Genomic DNA, 22,490 nt, shown 5'->3' on the forward strand with positions numbered 1-22,490 from the left:
CTATTCTCTCTCTCTCTCTTTTTTTTTTTTTTAAACACAGGCTGTAATTTACTGCCTTAAAAAAGGGAATCGACCTTAACTGATTTAGCCAAGTTTAGAAATGCCCATAACATCTTCATCAGAGCTGTTTTCGTTCCACACTAAATAAGCCTTTTTATTTTTTCAGGGAAGTCATTGCTAGCACAACCACTGCTCCGTGTCTCTGTGTGAAGTCACTTAGAGTGTGTCTGGGGCTGCTCAGAACAGAGCAATCTCCGTCATGACTGAAGGAAATTAAAATTAAATAGACTTTAAGATCCTCAGTAAAAGGGAGGGGGACCCTCTTCCAATTATGCACATTAGCCTGGAGAGATCTTCTTATGTATGATCTCAACCATGTCACTTGGAAGAATCCTCTGAGCTGCCACTTCCACTCATATGAGGAACCCCGTGAAAGGGGCAGTTTGGTTTGAGCGTATGCACCGTACAAAGGCTAGGAGGCTAAAGAGAACGCGGTGCATCCTCCCAGTTGATAGTGTGAGTTAAAGGAGAATCATCAGCTCAGATATAAAGCAGGTCAGCTTATTGCAAAAGGCAGCCAATGTTACAAGGACATGTAGCAGGACCAGGAGGGTTTTGAGACGAGATAGGTCTAGGGCCTTGCTGAGAGTTCAGATGTTTGAGTCTCTGGCTTCAGCTTTCCTTCCAGTTTGCAAGCTCCCAATCACAAAACAAACAAGGCAGTGCTGCTGTTCTCCTAGGGCTCCCTGCCCTGAATTCTGGTCAGCAAAGCATGGCACCATATCAGCTTCCATCTGGACCTTGGCCAGACGTTAACCCTAATAACCTCAGCACTGCCTGGCTCAGCTGGGCTAGTTCATAGGGACACCCGCGGGGGAGAAGGGGAGGGAGGATCCTGAAGAGTTGCTGCAGTTTCAGCAGCCAGCAGGGGGCAAGGGCCTGGTGCAGGGCACGCTGTACATGCAGAGCAGGACCTGGGTGCTGGCCGCAGCACCACTCCCTGCCGCATTGTGCACGGACGCTAGTTACGAGATCACTGTGCGTGCAACTGCATGTGCACCCAGCCAGCCTCCTCGGCAAATTGCATCTCATGACCAGCAACTGACAAGAGAGTTAAGAAACCAGCCACCCCAGTCAAAAAGTGGTCAAGCCATGTCCCGGGTGGCCCCCCTGGCTTTGCAGCCTATGGCAATAGCCAAAGTCTAATGTACATCCACCAGGCGAACTGGCTGAAGTTGCTTTTCAGCCTCTGGAGCCCCTATAATTCCTGAGACTGGTCTGTCTGTAGGGGTGACATTTGCCTGTGCAGAGGAGCGGGGCAAAGCAGCATGCATCACTTCAGTCTGTGTTCAGGGCTTTAGAGGGCACACACAGTGCCTGGGGTTTCTGGAGCCCTCTGCACTGAGGCTGTCGCTTCAGCTGAGCAGAAGCCAGGGCAGGAGAGCTAGTGAATTTTGTCCAGCGTGCTCTGACTCCTGACACCAAAGGCCTGGCTCCCCATGTCCATTCCTCAACCTGGCCTTCTCAACAGCTCCCCCATTACTAGCATCCTCAAACAATGCTTGTCTGACAAACCATAAAATGAAATTTAAAATACATGATTTATTTTGTGCAGTAGTAAAAAGAAAAAAAGAGAGAGAGAGAGTAAACTGAACAGTGGCAGTAGGAGGCAGGGTACAGTAGTTATCTGGTCTTTAAAGGCTTGCTTTTACACATGCAAATCTTTAATTAAACATACTCATAAAACTATAATGAACCGTTCATTTAATTAAATGGGGTGACTCATTTCATTAATTTTTAGCAAACTGCAAAGCTGCCATCCTGCCCTCTTTGCTTGGAATTCAAAGGGATGAAATGAACTATTTAAAGGAAATTATCTTCCCTTTTGCAGTTTTTGTTCCTTCTGCACAGATTCTTTTTAATTCTCCACAGTTTATATACTTTAATTAAAACGCATTTTCCAAGTCATCACTGTTCTTGTTGCTTGGTTGTTTCCCCCTCAAGCTGCCCTACCCCAGGATGTAATGGCTCAGGACACATCCGTGGAAAGTATGCACGACACAGAAGGTAAGATTTGGTCTGAAGGATTTCCAGTCTAAGGAACCTGAATGCAAGTGGTAGAGAGATGCAAGAATCAAGACAGACTGACCCTGATCCAGATCCATTGACTACAATGGGAGTTGGATTAGGTCCTAAACCAGCTTCCCAAAACTCACGGTCGATGCAGAAAAGAGGAGGCTGTGTTGCTATACAATGAGTTTATTAATTCTGCTGAGATGTCTTCAGGCTGAGGACTTGGTCTGCTTGCGACTTGCGTGCATGGTGGAGGAGAGTGGGGTGGGAAATCACACTTTATTGCCTGCCTTGGAGTCCATTCTTCTGCTAACAGATTTTTCATCAGTGCATTATACTGTGCAGATCTGGACTCCTGGTGCCCATGAGTTAAATATGCCACAATGGCTGGACCTAAATACCAGTTCTAGTTTTATAGCCAGAAGCAACCAACAGCCTTTAGTATCCAACAATGTCCAGGTTAGAAACAACTGGGGCTAGCGTAAATTGTGATGTTAGATATAAGTTGTGATAGGACTAAATGTTTTTACTGGGTCAGGCAAACTCCCAGTGATCTCTGATCAAAAACTTGTGTACAGGCATCAGGAGCTGGCCCATTAGGGTGACCACGTGTCCCGATTTTATAGGGACAGTCCCAATTTTGGGGTCTTTGTCTTATATAGGCTCCAATTACCCCTCACCCCCGTCCTGATTTTTCACTCTTGCTGTCTGGTCACCCTATGGCCCATTCATGCTTGAGTTTATTTAGAGAAGAGCGAACAAGAATGAAGGCCAGATCTTCAGCTTGCTCAACAAACCTAGGACAATGTAAACCAGCTGAAGGTCTGGCCCTCCCTATGCATTGCCCAAAGTTGACCCGTTTCTCTTCAGTCCTTAAAGGACTTTTTTACCCCTTGCGGCATTGAATAAAGCATCCATTTCTGAGGTTTTTCTCAGACATGCCTCCTTCATGCAATGAGTCCTCTTTCCCTCCAGTTTACAAAGCTGCCCTCTAGCAAAGAAGAGGAAACTTCAGGATGCTGAGGCCGAGCACCTGGTGTCAAAGAGAAAATCCCATCCTCTGAAGCTGGCCCTTGACGAAGGCTACAACGTGGACAGCGATGGGAGTGAGGACACAGAGGTGAAGGAGGAGTCTGTCACTGACGAATCAGAGGGGACTTTGGAGGAGGAAGAGACAGAGACGATAGAACAGGAGGAGACCCCCAGCCCTGAGCCAGCAGAAGGTGCTTTATCATTATTGATTGCAGAGCTTATTTTACAGATGGAAAAAGGGCAGTGAGTGTTAATAATGAAGAGTTATAGTGCTTCTAAGTTATGTATAGGATGGGTTCTTCCATTATTATATTCAGGGGAAGAACAACAGAAAAACCCTGTTTGAGAAGGGCTGTTCCTGGCTATGCTGATCACAGACTATCTCCAACATCTTAAAAATAAGAGCTTTCCCATCAGTGACGATTCCTGGGGAAGGAACTATGGAGAGTATAAAAGCACTTCTCTGTGTGGTTCAATAGGTAAAGCAATGAGAAAGGCACCCTGGAATCTTGGAGCCTGATCCAGAGACAGGGTGTGAGCTTTTCTGTTGTCTTCAACCTGTGGAACTCATTGCCAGAGGATGTTGTGAATGCCAAAACCATAACAGGGTTCAAAATAAAACTAGATATGTTCATGGAGGATAGATCCATCAATGACCATTAGCCAGGATGGGCTGGGATGGTGTCCCTAGCCTCTCTTTGCCAGAAGCTGGGAATGGGCAACAGGGGATGGATCACTGGATGATTCCCTGTTCTGTTCATTCCCTCTGGGGCACCTGGCATTGGCCACTGTCGGAAAACAGGACACTGGGCTGGATGGACCATTGATATGACCCAGGATGTCTGTTCTTATGCTCAGTGGTCACAGAGTAAGGCCCCTAAGTCCAAATTCATGCCACTCTCATTGGCTTTGGGAGGAGGTATGTGTGCATAACTCGGGCAGAATTTTGGCCCTGGGACCTTAGCCCTCTCCCTTATCTCTTTCCTTCTAAATGTATTTGTGTATCATGGACCCCTGTTTATTGAGGCAGTTTGCATCAGCCTCTAATGGGGTGCTCCTTAGCATGAAAACATCACCTTGGGCTAGTGCAGGTAACGTGCAAAAATGTGTAGCTGATGGTTTCTGATGGCTCAGTGGAGGAAATAGATCTCTGAAGGTGTTACTCATCTTATCAGTGGGAATAATTTAAAAATGGAAATCCTTTTTTATACCTGCCATTACTAAATGCAATAAATCAGGCTTCACCGAGGGCGTAACAGCAAGACTTGGGGTTCAAATAAGCTGAAAGGAGACACAGAGCTCTTTATGGGCTTATAACATTTTTCCTTCTTCCTTTTTGCAGTAAGAAGCCCAGCAAAATCATCACGCTATGGACAAAATGCAGCTACCAGTACACCCGGCCCTAGCAAGGCCAATTACAGCAGCTATCAAGAAATCATTGCCAACTCTCTCCTAAATCTAGGCCAAATAGCAGAAGAAACCCTTGCAATAGAGGGGCAGATGCCTGAAAATGAACTGCAGGTCTCCAAGCCTCCTGTTAATGTTGTGCACCTGATCCATGAAGGGGTGGAAGAAGAGGTGGTCGAGGAGGAATGTGACAAGGAAATTATCATCCAAACTGAGGATGCAGAGGAAGTCATTGAGGTCACTAGTGAACGTAGCAGTGAATTGTGTCCAGAACATCGGGACAATATGAATTGTGAGGAGTCCTGCAAGTTGCAAAAGGCCATGCAAGCAGAAGCAGAAGACGAGGAGGATGACGAAGAGGAAGAGGAGGAGGAGGAAGAAGAAGAAGAAGAGGAGGAAGAAGAAGAGGAGGAGGAGGAGGAAGAGGAAGAAGAGGAGGAGCTGGCATCTGAAGTCATCTGTGAAGAAACTCCTCAGACGTCTCGGGACTCCCAGAAAACCCACTGTGAAGGGCGGTTTAGCCCAAAACCTGAGTACTCGGTCATCGTGGAGGTCAGGTCAGATGACGACAAAGATGACGATGCTCGCTCCCAGAAATCCACCGTGACCGATGAGTCTGAAATGTACGACATGATGACCAGAGGGAACCTGGGGCTGCTGGAGCAGGCCATTGCGCTCAAAGCCGAACAGGTTAAGATCATGAGGGAGCCCAACCGCCTGCCAGGGGAGCACGTAAAGCATTTCCAGGTGGATGAAAAACAAAACAAACCTTTGGACACTATCAGAAAAAACTACTACAGCAAAGGTGGAGTATCTGAACAAGCTTCCATGCACCATCTTTCTCCCCAACAGCTTTGCACTGTGAAAGAATCTGAGCTTCACTGCTAAGTGTCCCATGAAAACTAGCTGGTTGTGGATTTTCAAGCTCGGTTAGGTGATTGAGTGGCAAGTCCCCTAGTTGGCTTTGAAAATCTCAACCTGTACCTCTAAGACAGAAATGGGAAAAGAGATGCAGAGTGGATAATCCGGGAGACTATTTATATTCATTGTATTTCTTTCCATTTATTAAAATGTTCCCACCCAGTCTTTTGGCTATAAAGTCTTCCCAGTGACAATTAAGACCAAAATCCATAAGCTAGGACCCTCCAAAATAAACTCAGAACAAAAACTCTCCCACCAGTGCCACCCTTCTGGTTATTCTTCCCATTCCAGAAAAATCCTGTGAGACTAGATGCTATGGACCTTGTAGCCTAATTTTAAGGGCATTTGGGCTCTGGTGCCATATTCTACTTGAGCAACAGATAAGTAGAAGCTTTCTCCATGGGGCCTTGATGTACGTGTTGAATAGACACATGGAGAAAGTGCCATCAATATCCTCAATCCATCAATTTCATCAGAATCTTTAATCAGCACCAGTTTACTTTTAAATAGATTTTTGAACTAAAACTACAAAGGAAAGCTGTAGAGAGGAACCACCTGATCACATGCACACCTCTCCTACTGAGAGTTTGTTATCCTCTTTCCTAGCATAGGGCAGGAAAGTTGTGGTGGGGGGGAATATTTGCAAATGTTCCCCCCTTTTCATTTTTTAAATTAAAAAATGTTAATAATTTTTGAAATTGAAACACAAACAAAATCAACCAGCTCTATCAATTTCCATTTGAAAATTGACTGAAAACTTTCATGAAGAATTTCATTTAAAATGTTCCTAATTTATGAATGAATGAACTTTCAGATTTCAAAACTATTAAAATTTGAAAAATTTCAACTGTTTCTGCATAGGACTCATATGAAAATGCCAATCTGAAAACTAATACAGTTCACGTATTTTTCAAGAAGGGTATCACTTGCAAAGCCTTTATGGATTCTGCAGGAAGTATTAGACACTAAGGGCTCTGGCCTATAGAAACTGAAGCCTGGCCTAAGATCAATAATTTATTTTGGCTTGGCTTGGTCCATGATTTGAAGATGAGCCAATGGGATTATCCTGGCATAATTCTTAGATGTCCTCACTGACCTTATATAGCACATTACAGGATACATTTTCAGCCACATTGAGCATAGCATCCCTTTCGTATCCACCTGCAAAACTTGCACCTGTATTTTTAAACAAAAATGTAATTGGGTGTGCAAATCAGAGTCTTTGCATCAGTAACTACCTGATTTGCCCCAACAATCAGGCAGCTAATGATGTGAATATTCAACCTTGGACTCTGACTTGAACTACAGATGCAAACGTACCCCGAAATCTTGGCAATAAACTCTTTCACAGCAATGCTGTACAATAGCTCCTTTTCTTTTATCCAGCCATCATGATTTGTATCCAGTTGCTGCCCTTGCCTTGGGTAATATTTTTCCCACATCCCCCTCCCCATATTTCCTAGATCCCTCAAGACCTGAGAAGCGAGAGATCAAATGTCCTACTCCAGGTTGTGATGGCACTGGTCACGTCACAGGACTCTATCCTCACCATCGCAGTCTGTCTGGTTGCCCGCACAAAGACAGGATTCCTCCAGAGAGTGAGTATACTGTAGGGATTTCCACACTGCAGAAAAAGGGCTGCCTAACCTGGGGTGCTGAGGCACTTAGCAGATTTGCGCCTTTGAGCACATCTGTATTGCAGTCTTGAGTACGAATGGTAGCTTGTCGAGATGTATCCACACTAGCTGAACTCTAGTTAGGCCACTAAAAGTAGAAGTGAGGACACAGTGGCAAGGGCTTCAGTGCAGGTTGCATAAGTGAATATGTACCCATGAGGGGGTGAGGGGGGGTCAGGCAGATTTGTGCAGCTCACTCTGCAGCATCCTCACTTCTATTTTTAGTGAGCTAGCTAGAGTCCAGTTAATGCAGATCCGTCTACACAGTGTATTATCCTTATGATGACAAAAGTTATAGCTACCCTTATGGGAAAGTTCTGGAGAATTTAATAGAAAACAATATCCTTTTTACAGGCTTTTAGATCCATCCCATACTGATCTCTCTGCTATAGAATTCTATAGGGTGGTTTAAAAAAATGCTACTTTTAGAAAGGATCTCATTCTCTGTTAACTTCTCTAGGTGTTGTCAGTAATTTCTATAGAACCATACTGATCTTCTGTTGGACCATGTTGGTTTGGTCCCTATATTGAATCCCACAGATTCCTCCCTGCCCCCACATGGAATAGCTTGTCGGGAAGAGGGAATAGGGGTGAGAAAAAAAATCTGTACAGCAATTTTTTTTTTATTGTACAGCAAAAAAAAGTAACCATTTAATTTATGCACTAGAGTCAAATCTCCTTTTAATCACTCGTCACCCTGACAGTTACATCATACCACATAAAGATTCAGATATATTCAGCAGAAAATGTTTATCATTATGCCATTGGCTTTTTTTTTTTCAAACATAGATTTTATTTCTATTTGTACCAACATCCTAAATAGAATTCTCTGTACATGTAAATAAAGTTCAGTATTGTATGCTCATGATAATGGAATAATGGCCAGAAAACCCCACAACCGCTGCCTTATCTGTTATTTCAGAGGTTGCAGACCTGCCATAAACACAGAACTGCAGGAGACAAGGTGAAAATAACAGTTATCGTCACACAAATGTGCATACAAAATAAAAAAATAAAAAAGCAAGCTGCATGCTTTCTAAAGGCTTGCAAAGCAAATTATTTTCTTTACTTTTCAGGTCAGCACTGCAGGGAGCAATAATCCTGAAGATTAAAAATTTTAAAAATCAAACAAAGACTAGTCCTAAGGATAAAAGCATAGATACAACTCCAATCACTTAAATCCACCTGAAATGGGCAGGCATGGCTCCGGAATGAAGGGGGAGGAGGAAAAATGAATTGCAATCAGCTAACAAGGAAAAAAGACCAAGATGGCCTGTACAGAAACGCTAATCTAGCGCTGACCTGAGCTGTGTTGGCTTGTAACACTTTTCTGTATGCAGGCAACTTTTAATTGCACAGTTTCATATTTGCTGATTTCTAGGAAGCCACCATCAAAACTTGACTATTTGTCTTTTTTGCTCTGTTTTTATAAAGTTGTTTTTACTTCCCTCCCCTCTTCCCTTCCTCTCCTCGCTACAAAGTCTTGGCTATGCACGAGAATGTGTTGAAATGCCCAACACCAGGCTGCACAGGACAGGGTCATGTGAACAGCAATCGCAACACACACAGAAGGTACTTACTTCAAGTTCTAATTAATAACCGCAGGGGCTGAAACATCGTCAAGGCAAACAGCAAAAATTACATTGGTTTTATCCCTGCATAATGAACTTCACACTGAGATATGGTGTAACTAAAACAGATTAATTATAGATGGCTATAAAGGAATGGAAGTCAGACAGAATATCAGGTATCAAATGGAAATGGGCAATACGGCAGAGGAGAGTTTCTTGGTTTGGGTGCAGGCATTTAGTTAGAGTGGAGTCAAGGAGATGGTATTCAGCTCTAGAGGAAGTTTAAGATGAGGTTCTAATCCAAATGAGGGTTAACGTTTGATGGCACAGAACACTTGTGAGGTTTTTGGTTGGTAGAAATATCAGAACGATCAGCTATTTTCACATGAATTTCTGCCATCTCAGCATGAATTTCATCTGTAGCTCCACCAGAAGTGAAAAATAGCCCCCATCTAGTTTTGGATTTCATACAGAACCTAATCAGTAGAGATTGGTTCAGATCTGGAAAGCCGAAATTGTACCTCAGGTTCTGGTTTTGCCCTCACTCTAGTGTAAAGAAGGTTATTGGTGGATGAGAATTCTGAGGTGGTCCTCAGAAGATGTTTCATTAGTCAGGAGGGCTTCTAAGAAGCTTGTGGTGCAAAGAAATGCCAGTGGTGTTGCCTTGGACAATATAAGTTGTATAACAAAGTGCTGGGGTTATCTAGCTCAAGCTTAGGACTGTCTTGGTCAAATCATTTGACTTTAATGGACATACAGATTGACTGACTGAGAGAATTATATAAATGTTAGATTCATTTGCAGGCGCTAGGTGAGTTTGTGCAATTATTTATTCATATGTCGTGGGGAAGTCATGAAGTAAATTGTTATGATAAATGCCTCCTCACAGCCTGAGAGGCCAGAGGAAAATGAGTGTAATGTTCTCACTTAAATGAGAAGACCCATTTGTCATGCACACTAACTAGCAGGTAGCAGTGAGCATCTGCAACGCAAGCGGAAGCATCCACTGTTACTGACAGATGCATGTGGGTGGCAGCTGGCCCAGAAAAGAGCAGCAAGAGTTGTGATAAAAGTTCATTTTCAGTTTACCTGCAGGTCAGCCCAGTGATAATACAAGGGACTGTCAGCTGTTTTCAGTCTGATAGTCGATGTTCAGCGCGGGGCGGGGAGGCAGTGGTTGAGAGTTGGGTTCATGAACTAGATTGGAGTCCAGTGGCCTGAATTCAAATCCTGGCTTGTGTCACTGGTGATAATAATTATGAGGGCCTTTGTCAACATCAAAAAACTGCCGCACAACCTCTGCGCAAAAGGTGTCTGTGACTGGAATAGCAGGGGTGATCCTGGCCAGGATTGAGGCTCAGAGGCAGATCTCTGTAAGGGAAGATTGTGGAGCGCCTCCTGTACTATGCCTGCTCAAGCCAGCCGTAGCAGCATCTCTCCTAAAGGAACGCTGAATTCACAGAAGTTAACAGAAGTTTTGCCTGACTCAGAACTGAGTAAACATAGAGGGCCTGGAGCCTGTCTCCACGGGAACAAAGCCTTTCCACCCATAATTCAAGTCAGACTCTTGCACAAGGAGGGGAGCAGGAGTACTTCCTTCGATAAGCTGAGGTTCCATTAGGATGACTAGATGTCCCGATTTTATAGGGACAGTCCCGATTTTTGGGCCTTTTTCACAATAGGTTCTTATTACTCTCTGCCTCCGTCCCAGTTTTTCACATTTGCTGTCTGGTCACCCTAGGTTCCATGCCCCTCAAAGCCATGAATCCCCTGAGATCATGACAAAGAGCATCTGTACAGAGGCCCTTTGATGCTGCATTAGTGCCAGGGCCCGCTGGCTCCCGCTTACTCCTGGAGAGAATCGCTTCTACAGGGGCCAGGTTGCTAGTGGCTGCCTTGGCATCAGCTACTTCAGAGCCATTCTTTGGGCTTGAGGGGGATGTTTTCCAAGCCATTGAGAAGGGAAGCCATCTAAGTTGCTGCAGACTCTCTCCACAGGAAATTCCACCAGCTTCCCCTGCAGGTGTGAAGGGGAGAATCCAGTGTCAGCCTACAGGCTGCCTATGCCAGGCCCTACCCTTCATCTGTTCTTGCTCCGCCATCTCCATGGCGGTGGAGACTGAATCCTGCAGAGCTCTGACAGAGGAGCTTCCACAGTAGGGACAGAAGAGGGGTGCTTGACACAGAGGTGGCCCAAACCTTCCCAGGACCTCTGCCCCCCAAGCTAGGATAGGGAGGGCAGGATCCCCTCTGCAAACATCTGAAGAGGGGACGGTCAAGGCCTGGAGGATCCAGCTCTGCTACAATGGGAGCCTCTACTGTAATTCTGAGTTACAGCCAATCATAGCAAGCATTTCAGGATCTGCATGGCCTAGGCTGTGAGTGGCTCCTCTTCAGCCTTTCCAGGGCAGAGTGAGGAGTAAGTAGCTTCTCCTCCCCATCCCTTTCATTGCTGCCCAAAACAGCAGTCCCTTCACTCCCTGCATGGGGTGGGCATGTTCTATTCCCCTGCAGAAAACAGGACTCCACAAAGGATCCTGGCTCCATCACCCACCCTTGTAGCAATGGCCCATGGAATGGAGGTCATGCACCCAAGGGTGCAATCTGTCCCATGTCCAAGGAGCTGCGCCGAAGGGGACTGTGCCTCTCTCAAGGCAGAATCTTTTTGAGACTCCTTTGAGGCAGGGCAGCACCACACCACAGCCTATGGACAGATGTGGCTTACAAGCCATGCTCAGGCCCCATCTATGTAGGTCCTGGCAAATGTGTGTAAAAGTCACACTCAAGCCCCCCAGTACAAGTAGATGTTGACACAACTGCACATCTACAAAGCACATTTTCCACTGAAATCACCCCTCAAAATGTTTGCTTAAGCAAGGAACCAGAACAAGTAAGGAGAAGGAATTCCATTTATTCATAAAAATCTCTCCAAATGAACCATAGCTCCCTCATTCTCTCTTTGAGGAATTCGACCCAGTTTATTGATTTTTTTTTTTATCCATATCCTGGTTCTTTGAATGCTTCTGAACTTTTATTTCTGAGCAATGTCACTATGGATGCCTGAATGCTTTACAGCTTGCCTAAAAATAATAATTAATAATAAAGTACCAGAGGGGTATCCGTGTTAGTCTGGATCTGTAAAAAGCAACAAAGAGTTATGTGGCACCTTATAGACTAACAGACATATTGGAGCATAAGCTTTTGTGGGTGAATACCCAGTTCGTTAGATGCATGTAGTGGAAATTTCCAGAAACCATCAGCTCAGGATTAAACAAAGACTGTGAATGGCTAACCAACTACAAAAGCAGTTTCTCCTCTCTTGGTGTTCACACCTCAACTGCTAGAAGAGGGCCTCACCCTCCCTGGTTGAACTAACCTCGTTATCTCTAGACTGATTCTTGCCTGCATATTTATACCTGCCTCTGGAAATTTCCACTACAGGAGTCTGAGGAAGTGGGTATTCACCCACGAAAGCTCATGCTCCAATACATCTGATAGTCTATAAGGTGCCACAGGACTCTTTGTTGCTAGTAATAATAACGAGATTTTCTCATGGGCACAGTGCAGATCCTGGTCTGTAAAGCATATGGAGATCTTCATCCCAGTTTCTCATGCTTAGCTTTCCTTTCTTTCTCTTTTAATTCCATACAGTTTATCTGGGTGCCCCATAGCTGCTGCTGAAAAATTAGCCAAATCTCATGAAAAGCAACAGCCGCAGGCCGGTGACCCCTCTAAGAGTAGCTCCAATTCTGACCGGATACTCAGGTATGTTAGATTTATAACAAAGGATTTGCAACAACATTTCTTCCAACCCCAACTCCCACCCAAAATAAAATAATGTAAAATCTGTTGCAAAAAGAACCCTGTCACAATCCATCCCCGTACTGCTGTATCTTAGTACTGCCGATGCCTGTTATTGTGATCATAGGTCTCTCCAAGGTGCAGGGATATTTAATTGATGATCCCATGGAGGGCATCCAGGACAATGAATTGCTTTTCTAGCATCAATTAATGCTGAGGCTACAGGCCAAAGGGTTTTAACAGTACAGCAGAAGGCACTTGTGCTGATTACACTACAATGCAAACTGCCTGAGAATTATGGCTATTATATCAGCATTATAAGTAGGGTTGGTTGTTCTTTTTAAGGCCACATACAAATTATTCAGTTGTAGCTTTTTTTAAATAACCCCCAACACTTGTCTTTCGTTGACTACATGGCTTGCAGGAATGGGACTTTGTTGGTTCGAAAGGAGTGTAATCATTTTGAATAATTTGACTGATTTGTTTGGTTTTATCTGATCTGCCTGGAATGAGGACTGGCCAGCACTAAGAATGTCCCTGATGATTCCTTGTCTACACAGTTTTGTGATTCATGATGCTATACATGGATTGTAATATGGTTAGTTAGTTTACAATGAGGGGACTAAGGCAAGACTGCTGCGCAAACCCTTCTAAATGTTGATGTGCCACAGCCCAGCAAAGCATCAAGCTCTGATGGGGTTTGGTTTTTCCCCAGAACAGCTGAAAACTCAGGTCAGCTGGAGTTGTGAGCGCTCAGCATCTTTGGGGGGAAAAAAAAAGACCATTAACATTATTTATTTATTTGTTTGTTTGTTTTATTTATTTGTGGTAGTCCCCACTATGGCCTAAGCCCAAGATTCTCATAGTTTAAGGAATAACCAGTTAAAAGAGGTTAGAGGAAGGGGAATAACAATAGGCGATTTATATGCAAGCCAGATTGATTCACTGTGGGCTGCATAGCAGAAATGGGTCATTAAAAGGGACTCTGCAGATAGGGTAGCAGCCTTCCCTTATTGTGTGTTCATATTCACTGTGGAATGAAACCTGCAGTGGTGACTTGAGCTTAACTCTGCTCTCTTTGTAATATTTAATGCCATTTCTTTTCAGTTCTCCCAAAGGAAAGCACTACCCCAAGATTTTATTTCTATTGACAAAGAGAAAACATAGACACAGTGTCCCAAAATAAAAGGTTGCATTGTGATTTATGCAATTAACATCACTGGATCCAGTGCAAGAATTACGAACGTGAAATTTCCAGCCCTACTCTTTAGAAGCTCAGGGTCAGATTCTGATCTCTGTTCCTCTGGTGTAAGTCTGGAGGAAATGAAATCAGAATCTGGCCCACATAGTATTTTGTAAGGAAAACCTGATAAACCCATGAACGGAGTTATGAAGAAATGGTCCTGCTTTGTTTTGGGCATAATATTTATAAACTATTCTCTGGAGAAAAGATATGCCTTGGTGCTTTCACTGTGAATCACTTACAAAGTGGGGAAATGAAAGAGAAGTATTGTTGATTGTTGGGTTTTGGTTCTTTTTTTTAATCTGCAGGCCTATGTGCTTTGTGAAGCAGCTGGAGATTCCTCAGTATGGGAGCTACAGGCCCAACATGGTTCCAGCAACCCCTAGGGCCAACCTGGCCAAGGAGCTGGAGAAGTACTCCAAGGTCACCTTCGATTATGCAAGTTTTGATGCTCAGGTTTTTGGCAAACGCATGCTTGCCCCAAAGATTCAGACTAGCGAAACCTCACCGAAAGCCTTTAAATGTAAGTTGGGACAAGTGAGGGGTTTGATGCTGAGTGCTCTGTACTTTATCATCAAATATCACAGGCCAGAAAATACTGTGACTCTTGGGAGGGTGTGTTTGAGGGAAGGGAATGGGACAAATAAGAACAGCTGTCTATGAAGTCCTTAGCCCAAAGGACAATTTCTTTGGCTTCAGCTTTGGGGAGAATTGCATCCGGCCTTGGATACGTTCATCTGAACAATATCTATAGGTGGGATAAGTTACACAGTAGCCTCCAGTTTGTCCCCAATATCTTACAACTAATATATATTCCTCCATTCAACTATCCATTTCTATTCTAGCTAGTTGGCTTATATTTCATCTCTTCTCTATTTCATCTCTTCTCTATCTGATATCTAACTAAGATATTCTACCTGTTTGTCTCATGTATTATATTGTATTAACCATACACCTTCTAGCCATCAGTTATCTAACATCTTATCTGTCTTATCTACCTACCCACTCTATCTACCAAGGATTTTGCATGCCTTGGCAGAGCCATTGACCAAAGGAAGCCTCCAATTAGATGCATGTGTAAAATGAAATGATCAAATAACCCCCTTGAGGGTGGACCTTTGGGTGTAGGAGTTGAGATGGACATAGTGGGTTGAAATTAGCAATCGTATGTTACACCTCTGTAGTGGATGGCCAGTGCAGACTCATGCACTTTGACTGTTTAATATTCCTACTCCATTAGTCTCCACACATGCATGCTGAATCCATCTTTTAAAGCATAAAAAAAAAAAAAAAAGATTTAGGAAACCAGTTTGCAGAAGTCAGCAGCCTCAAGAGGGCTTTCTCTTTGTAGCTAATCCCACTTTCAGAGTCCTGTTTAATCCTGACGCAGCTGCTCTCTAAAAAGTGCTCATGCTTGAAAGCATCCTGGTTGTTGCACTACAATGGAAGCTCCCTTTTATTACAGTACTAAATCTGTAAAGGATCAGACAATGAAATTGGATGGAGGCCAGAGAGCACAACTGCCACTGTCATCCTGGGTTAGGGCTGATGGAAAAGTAATTTGTTTCCCAGCACAAGTGATTCTGCTGCTGAATAGATTGTGTTATTTGCAATATTCGCAAAGAATTTTCAGGGTAATTGTACTGACAAAAATAATTCCAGCAGCCCCACTAGGATAATCCTTTCTATTTTTTCTCATCACTCATTTTTACTAATTTGCTGATTGCAAATCCATTAGTGCTAGCAATACTTATGAAATGGAAAAGCATTGCTGAGTGTACAGTGTGAAATTGAAATTGGCATCTCACCATTCTGGATATTGTCAGGTTATGCTTACAACACCACCGACCCTCACCAAAAGACATGGATTATACTGGACCGAAATTAAAAAAAAAACACAACAAAAAACCCACAAGAATAACCATTTGGGCAAGACTTCCATGGGTTAATCAGAGCAACAAGATTACTATGATTGCCAATCAAAGCAGTCAAATCTGTTCCTTTTATTAAGGACTTATTTTAAAGAGCTCTTCATCCAGAAGGATGTGTGCACATAACTCTTATTAATGTCAATAGGCATTGTGCACACACACAATGAGAGGGAAGTGGTCCTTGACAAGATTAGATGTTTATATTGTCTTATTTTTAGAGTTCATAATGGGAATAATAAAATCATTTTCCTTTGCTATGGCACCTTCATCTGAGCTTGTCAAGCTGCTTTGCGAACATAGGCCAAATCTTACAGGCCTTTCACAGGCAAAACTCCCACCAAAGTTAATGGGAGTTTTGGTGGATAAGGGCAAAGGAAAAATTGGCCAAGAACTTCAGGATCGACATGTAAATTTGGAAGTACAGAGCCCATCCTGCAGGCTGGATCCATGTGAGAAGACCCCTCTGCCTACACAGAGACACTGACTTCCAAGGGGCTCTATAGATGACAGAGTCCTTCCAAATGGATTGGTTTGCAAGATTGGGGCGTGATTTATATTGATGTAATCTTGGGAGATGGCGAGTCTCCCTCAGATCCCACTAGTTTTAATGGAAGTCGAGGGTGCTCAGCACCTGGCAGGGTCAGACTCAGTATATAATAATGCACAGGGCAATGTAGTTCTAGACAGTATAAATATATTCTAGGAGATTTAGCACACGCTACACCATCATCAGAAAGTCAAATTTTATAGTTGTGATTGGCATGGTTTTGCTGTTAAAATGTGATTTAAAAAAAAATTATATATGTTTGTATAATTATATGCTGTAAAACTTTTGAGAAGCAAAAGAAAAAACAAGTGAAGATTCACTATTGTTTCCCCTTTGAAGCCCACAGGATAGTACAGGAGTATGGTTTTAATGAAGAGGGATACAGTATTCTGGGAATTTGATGGTGTAGTCCAGTTAATGCAGCAACCTTTCACCTTAGTCCACCTGAGCATGAGTTCCCAGCTATTAGCACCTTCAGTTCCAGGAGCACTAAATTGCTGACAGGTTTATAATAAGTAAAGGGTTGCCATTGCAGTAGCATCCATATGCACTGAAATCAGTGGCATGGGGTTGATTTGCCTATAACGCTCATGTGTAAGTTATATATCAGCCCTGTATTGTTCCCTTTTTGCAGCTAACCTTTTCCAAAGGCCTCTTCCCCAGCCACAGCCCTTCCAGCAGTTATGTGAAGACACTTCATCTTCCTTCTACAGGCTTCGACTACTCTCACGATGCCGAGGCCGCACATATGGCTGCCACTGCCATTTTAAATCTCTCCACCCGCTGCTGGGAAATGCCAGAAAATCTCAGTACCAAGCAGCAGGATCTTCCCAGCAAGGTGAGCTTGACTGCAAGGAAATGCAGGGGGCTGAGGGTAAAATCCGCAACAACAAAGACAATGTAAACGGGACACTGTTCAAAAACGATCTTTAGGTAATTAACTCAATGTACTTAAAACCAGAGCTGGATGAAAATCAGAATTTCTGGCCTGAGGGAAATGTTGATATTTGACATCAGTTTTCATCCCGAATCAGAACAAAATGCCAAAAGTTTACACAGAACAAAACGCTCTGAAAAGTTATGATTTCCAAATGGCAGAGGGGAAACCCTGATGCATGATGGGGCATGTAGTTCTAGTCAGGAAGTCCAGCCAATGAGGGAAAACAGGGACAGAAGGCATCTTAACTACAGCTCCCCTGAGGCATCGCATCATGAGAACATAAGAATGGCCCTGCTGGGTCAGACCAAAGGTCCATCCGGCCCAGTATCCTGTCTTCTCGCAGTGGCCAATGCCAGGTTCTCCAAAGGGAATGAACAGAACAGGTAACCATCGAGTGATCCATCCCCTGTTGCCCATTCCCAGCTTCTGGCAAACAGAGGCTAGGACACCATCCCTGCCCATCCTGGCTAATAGCCATTGATGGACGTATCCTCCATTAATTTATCTAGTTTTTTTTTAAACCCTGTTATGGTCTTGGCCTTCAAATAAAGCAGGTTATTGTCAATACTGACCCTCAATTAAATGTTCATTTAGATTCTTCCCAATGGGAAAATCAATGGTTTTTTTGTTTTTTGTTTTTTGCAAAATGGCAAATTTCAATTTGAGGAAGCCACATTTAGAGACACAAATTCCTGACCAGCTCTACTTGAGGGCTAGATGGACTGGTACTATTGGAGCTTGACTTCACGAGCCCCAGGTACAGCAGGGAATGGAGCACTTCCTTAGTAATAATGCATGCTTGTACCTCAAGCAACAGAAGGTGCTTAGCATCATCAGAAGGCGCTTAGCACCATCAAAAGGCACTCAGCACCTTGCAGAATGAGGCCTAAACTGTAAAATTGGGAGTAACACGCTGGCACGCTAGCATAATGAGTGCCCTGTGCTGGCTCCGCTGCCACTTTTCCTGTACGTTGTACATCTTTTGCATATTCAGCTGTCCTGTTTTGAAGAAAAAGTCCTTGATTGTTCATTTGGAAAATAGCTCAGTATCCACAACAGTGTCTGTAGAACATGGTATGGAGGACATGGGACTATATAAAGTCCCTGTCCAAGACAAGGATCTCTTCCAAACAGATGTTGCATTCACTGCTGGGACATATTCACATGGCACATTCCAAGAGGAAATCCCATTCTGCCCATTCCATCCCATTGACCTGTCAGAGCTTGAAGAAAGCGGATGGCATGCTAGTGCCCACTACTCCATATTGCTTTAGGCCCTGACTGCCCTGTAAGAAAAATACACTCCGAAAACGGATTGCAGGGCTCATTTAGAATGTTGTCCCCAATCTTTCAGTCTATGGACATTGAGGTGGATGAAAACGGGACGCTGGACTTAAGCATGAACAAGCATCGCAAACGGGAAAGCAACTTCCCAGCAGCAGCAGCTGCAGTAGCAGTCCCAGTGGTGAAGTCCCCAGATGTGTCCCAACGCCAAAATAGCACGAGTGCCAATAGCAGCACAATGACCTCACCCCAGTCCAGCCAGACCTCCCGTCAGGATGAATGGGATGGCCCCCATTGACTACACCAACCAAATCGTCAGCGGGAAGAGGAGCCGGAAGAGGTGAGCGGTGATGGGACCTTGTAATTAGGTCTCTTTTCCACTGAGATGCAGAGCGTGATCTATAGTAATAAGTTTCCTCTCTAGAGACCAGTGACTCTGGCTTCCTGGGGCACTTTACTCCCATTGACTTCGTTGGGGAAGAGTTGGGCCAGTGCTGAGTACTTGGAAAATCCGACCATACTGTGGTTAGTTTTACTTTCTGTCTCTCTCTCTCTCCCTGCCTCTCTGATCCTTTTCAGCCTCTCTGTGTTCACTTTTTACTCTGACCCACTCCATTCTCCAGTTCTCATTCGTTTTTGTTAGTGTTTTTCTTCCTCTTTCTGCTCATTTTTCTCACCATCTCTCCCGAGTAGAATGCAGATGTGATAAGGTTGAAGTTGCATGCAATTTTAAACCCTCTGGCCCAGATCCCTGGGTCCAGTCAGACTGCACCCAGCACAGGATAAAGGGTGAAAGGGGAACACCTCTAAGCCAGCTTTCTGCCATCCTAGACCTGGGCTGAATCAGACACCCAGCATAATTTAGAGCAGGAGTCTGCAAGCTTTTAGCACATGGTTCGCCAGGGTAAGCACCCTGGCAGGCCAGGCCAGTTTGTTTACTTGCCACGTCTGCAGGTCGGCCGATCGCGGCTCCCACTGTCCGCAGTTTTGCCACTCCAGGCCAATAGGGGTGGCGGGAAGTGGTGGCCAGCACATCCCTCAGCCTGCACGCTTCCTGCAGCCCCCATTGGCCTGGGACAGCAAACCGCAGCCAGTGGGAGCTGTAATCTGCCGAAAATGGCAGGTAAACAAACTGGCCCAGTAAGCCACATGCCAAAGATTGCTGATCCCTGATTTAAAGCAACCTAAAGCTGCCTCTAAATTATGCAGATTGGAGTGATCCCTTAGAGACTGGTTCCCCAGCCAGGGGATCACCACAGTACAGCATGCTCAGACCATGCCCCCTCCTACCCCAGCTGTTCAGGAAAGCCCCTCTGCAGTAGATGGCATAAAGCTGGCTATGCCTGCTTTGCATCCCCTAGGAATTCTTATGCATGGTGTCAAGTATCAGAGGGTAGCCGTGTTAGTCTGGATCTGTAAAAGCAGCAAAGAATCCTGTGGCACCTTATAGACTAACAGAGGTTTTGGAGCATGAGCTTTGTGGTGAATACCCACTTCTTCAGATGCATGTAATGGAAATATCCAGGGGCAGGTATATATGTGTGCTAGCAAGCAAGCTAGAGATAACGAGGTCAGTTCAATCAGGGAGGATGAGGCCCTGTTCTAGCAGTTGAGGTGTGAAAACCAAGAGAGGAGAAACTGGTTCTGTAATTGGCAAGCCATTGTGGCTTGCCAATTACAGAACCAGTTTCTCCTCTCTTGGTTTTCACACCTCAACTGCTAGAACAGGGCCTCATCCTCCCTGATTGAACTGACCTCGTTATCTCTAGCTTGCTTGCTAGCACACATATATATACCTGCCCCTGGATATTTCCATTACATGCATCTGAAGAAGTGGGTATTCACCCACGAAAGCTCATGCTCCAAAACCTCTGTTAGTCTATAAGGTGCCACAGGATTCTTTGCTGCTTTTAGGAATTCTTTAACATCACATTTGGGCTGTTCTCCTTCTCCTTTGTGTCACTGGAGTGGGGCGGAGAGGCTGGAGCTGGGGACCAAGATCTGACCCAAAATGTGCAAGTGGCTGCAAGGTCAGGCAAAATGAGTTTCCCCATTCCTGACTGAGAGGATTGCAGTGTGAATTAATGAGCCAAGCGGAGGGGAGAAATAATTAATTACTATAAACCCAGTGGCCTCATTCTGATCTCAGTGACATCAGGGTAAATCAGCAGCAACTCAAGTGAAATTACACTAACAAACATCCAGTGGGAGCAAGACCTGAAGCAGGCACCAGACGTTTAGAATTCCTGACGGGAAAGATGATCCAGTGAGTAAGGTTCTTGCCTGCCCTTTGGGACACCTAGGGTTAATTCCCTGCTCCACCACAGACTTCCTGTGTGATGGTAGGCTAGCTGCATAGCCTCTCTGTGCCTCAGTTTCCCATTTGTAAAAAGGGGATAAAAGCACTTCCCTGCCTCCCAGAGCTGTTGGAAGGATAAATATAATAAAGATTGTGATGTGTTCAGATGATGGGAGCTATAGAAAGGCCTACAATGGATAGATGGACTCTTTTGACCCCTCATCCCTGCCATGTTCACAGGATGTAGATCAGTAAAGATATTATTCCCACTGGTTTCTTACAGTCAGAGCCCGCAGCCCATTCTTTTGCCTCCTCGGAAGCAGATGAGCAGGAAGTGTCAGAGGAGAACTTTGAAGAACGGAAGTATCCTGGGGAAGTTACCTTAACCAACTTCAAGCTTAAATTCCTTCCCAAGGACATCAAGAAGGAGCTACTCACGTAAGTCCTGCCTCTTTGATGGCAGAGCCAAAGTGAAATGTATAAAATGCTCAGGACAGCCAGGAAGAGTGGGGAGGTGGGAATCAGTTTAAAAAAAGCACATAACTAAAATGTTCAACATTGTTTCATACTGTGATGGTCTTATTTAATCCAAACACTTCAAACCGAAAGCTTCAAGAGAAATCTCATCCTCTGACTACTTCTGATTATCAAGATGAAGTGTTATCCCAGATGGTCTTTCTGGAACGATGTAATGATTAAAAGAAACTAGTTGAAAGCTCTGTGGTCCCAGGATTCATGAAAGTGTCTGTGAAAACGTAATTTCTGAGACCATTTTCCCTATATACTTCCCCTTCAAATTAAAACTTGTGCAGTGATCGAGGGAAAGAGTTTACCCAGTACCCTGCCTCCTCAGGCATGAGATGCTAAACTATTCTTTGAAGTCAATGTGGCCAAGGGATCTTGATACCTCCCAGCTGGTGCTCAGAACCCAGTGCCATCATGCCCAGAGTTGGAAAGGCAGGTAAGCAGGCCGTCTTGCAGCCATCTCAGTGGAACAGTGTTTTTTGGCAACACAGAGCAATGAGTACAGTCCCCTTGAAGAAAGCTATAAAGACCCTACAATGTATACTATTGAAACAACGCAGCTGTATACTATTGCACTGTGTGCTACATTTGAGAGGGCCCTGAACCAAACCCCAGACCTGAATGCCCTTAGAAACTTGGGAAGTTTGGATCCTGAACTTTTCAGCTGGATCCCTCTCCTTAGGAGAAGATGAAGATCCCTGGATCCCTATTGCTCATGTGAACAAAAGGGAGAATTCAGATCCTGATCCAAACTTTGCAGCTTGGACCCAGCTCTAATCTGAAGGAATGCTGGAGTAAACTGTTCAGACGCAAGGTGTGGCAGGCTAATCCCCAAAGTAAAGTAAACTTGTCAATGGAGCTATTATTCCTAGGCTTATTTCCAGGGTAACTCTGACCTTTGTAAATATAAGGTAGGAAGGGCACAACAAGCCTTCATTTCGCTAACCTCTTTCAGTCTAGCTCATTATTTGGCTATGCAAGAGGGAGGTTTGAAGGGGAGTATTTGATGCTGGGAGGAAACGGGGGATATGTCGAAGTCCCAGGTGAGCAGAGGAAGAGAGAAAAGAATCCTCCCTACATGTACAAGACACATAATGAACCCCATAGGCAAAATTTTAAAGTTTTTTTTTTCCCCAGAAATGGTGTGAGCATCAATTTCTAGGGTGGGTATGCCAAGTTCTCCCTGACCCCTGGCAGTATTCGAAGGGAGACTGTTTCATAGCAATGAACAACTCTGGAA

At 44.3% G+C, this 22,490-nt stretch overlaps 1 protein-coding gene across 1 annotated transcript in view; it reads left to right on the plus strand.

The window, feature by feature from the left end:
- The window catches only part of MYT1 (myelin transcription factor 1), a 111,475-nt gene that overhangs the window by 60,543 nt on the left and 28,442 nt on the right, over window positions 1-22,490 (plus strand). Inside the window, 10 exon segments of the mRNA XM_030533658.1 lie at window positions 2,005-2,067; window positions 3,049-3,296; window positions 4,448-5,317; window positions 6,897-7,031; window positions 8,591-8,681; window positions 12,332-12,445; window positions 14,033-14,247; window positions 16,916-17,040; window positions 18,497-18,766; window positions 21,009-21,163. Of these exon segments, the coding sequence (XP_030389518.1) occupies window positions 2,005-2,067; window positions 3,049-3,296; window positions 4,448-5,317; window positions 6,897-7,031; window positions 8,591-8,681; window positions 12,332-12,445; window positions 14,033-14,247; window positions 16,916-17,040; window positions 18,497-18,766; window positions 21,009-21,163 (2,286 nt within the window).

The sequence above is a fragment of the Gopherus evgoodei genome, chromosome 14 (assembly GCF_007399415.2).
Source record: "Gopherus evgoodei ecotype Sinaloan lineage chromosome 14, rGopEvg1_v1.p, whole genome shotgun sequence".
Classification (NCBI taxonomy): domain Eukaryota; kingdom Metazoa; phylum Chordata; order Testudines; family Testudinidae; genus Gopherus; species Gopherus evgoodei.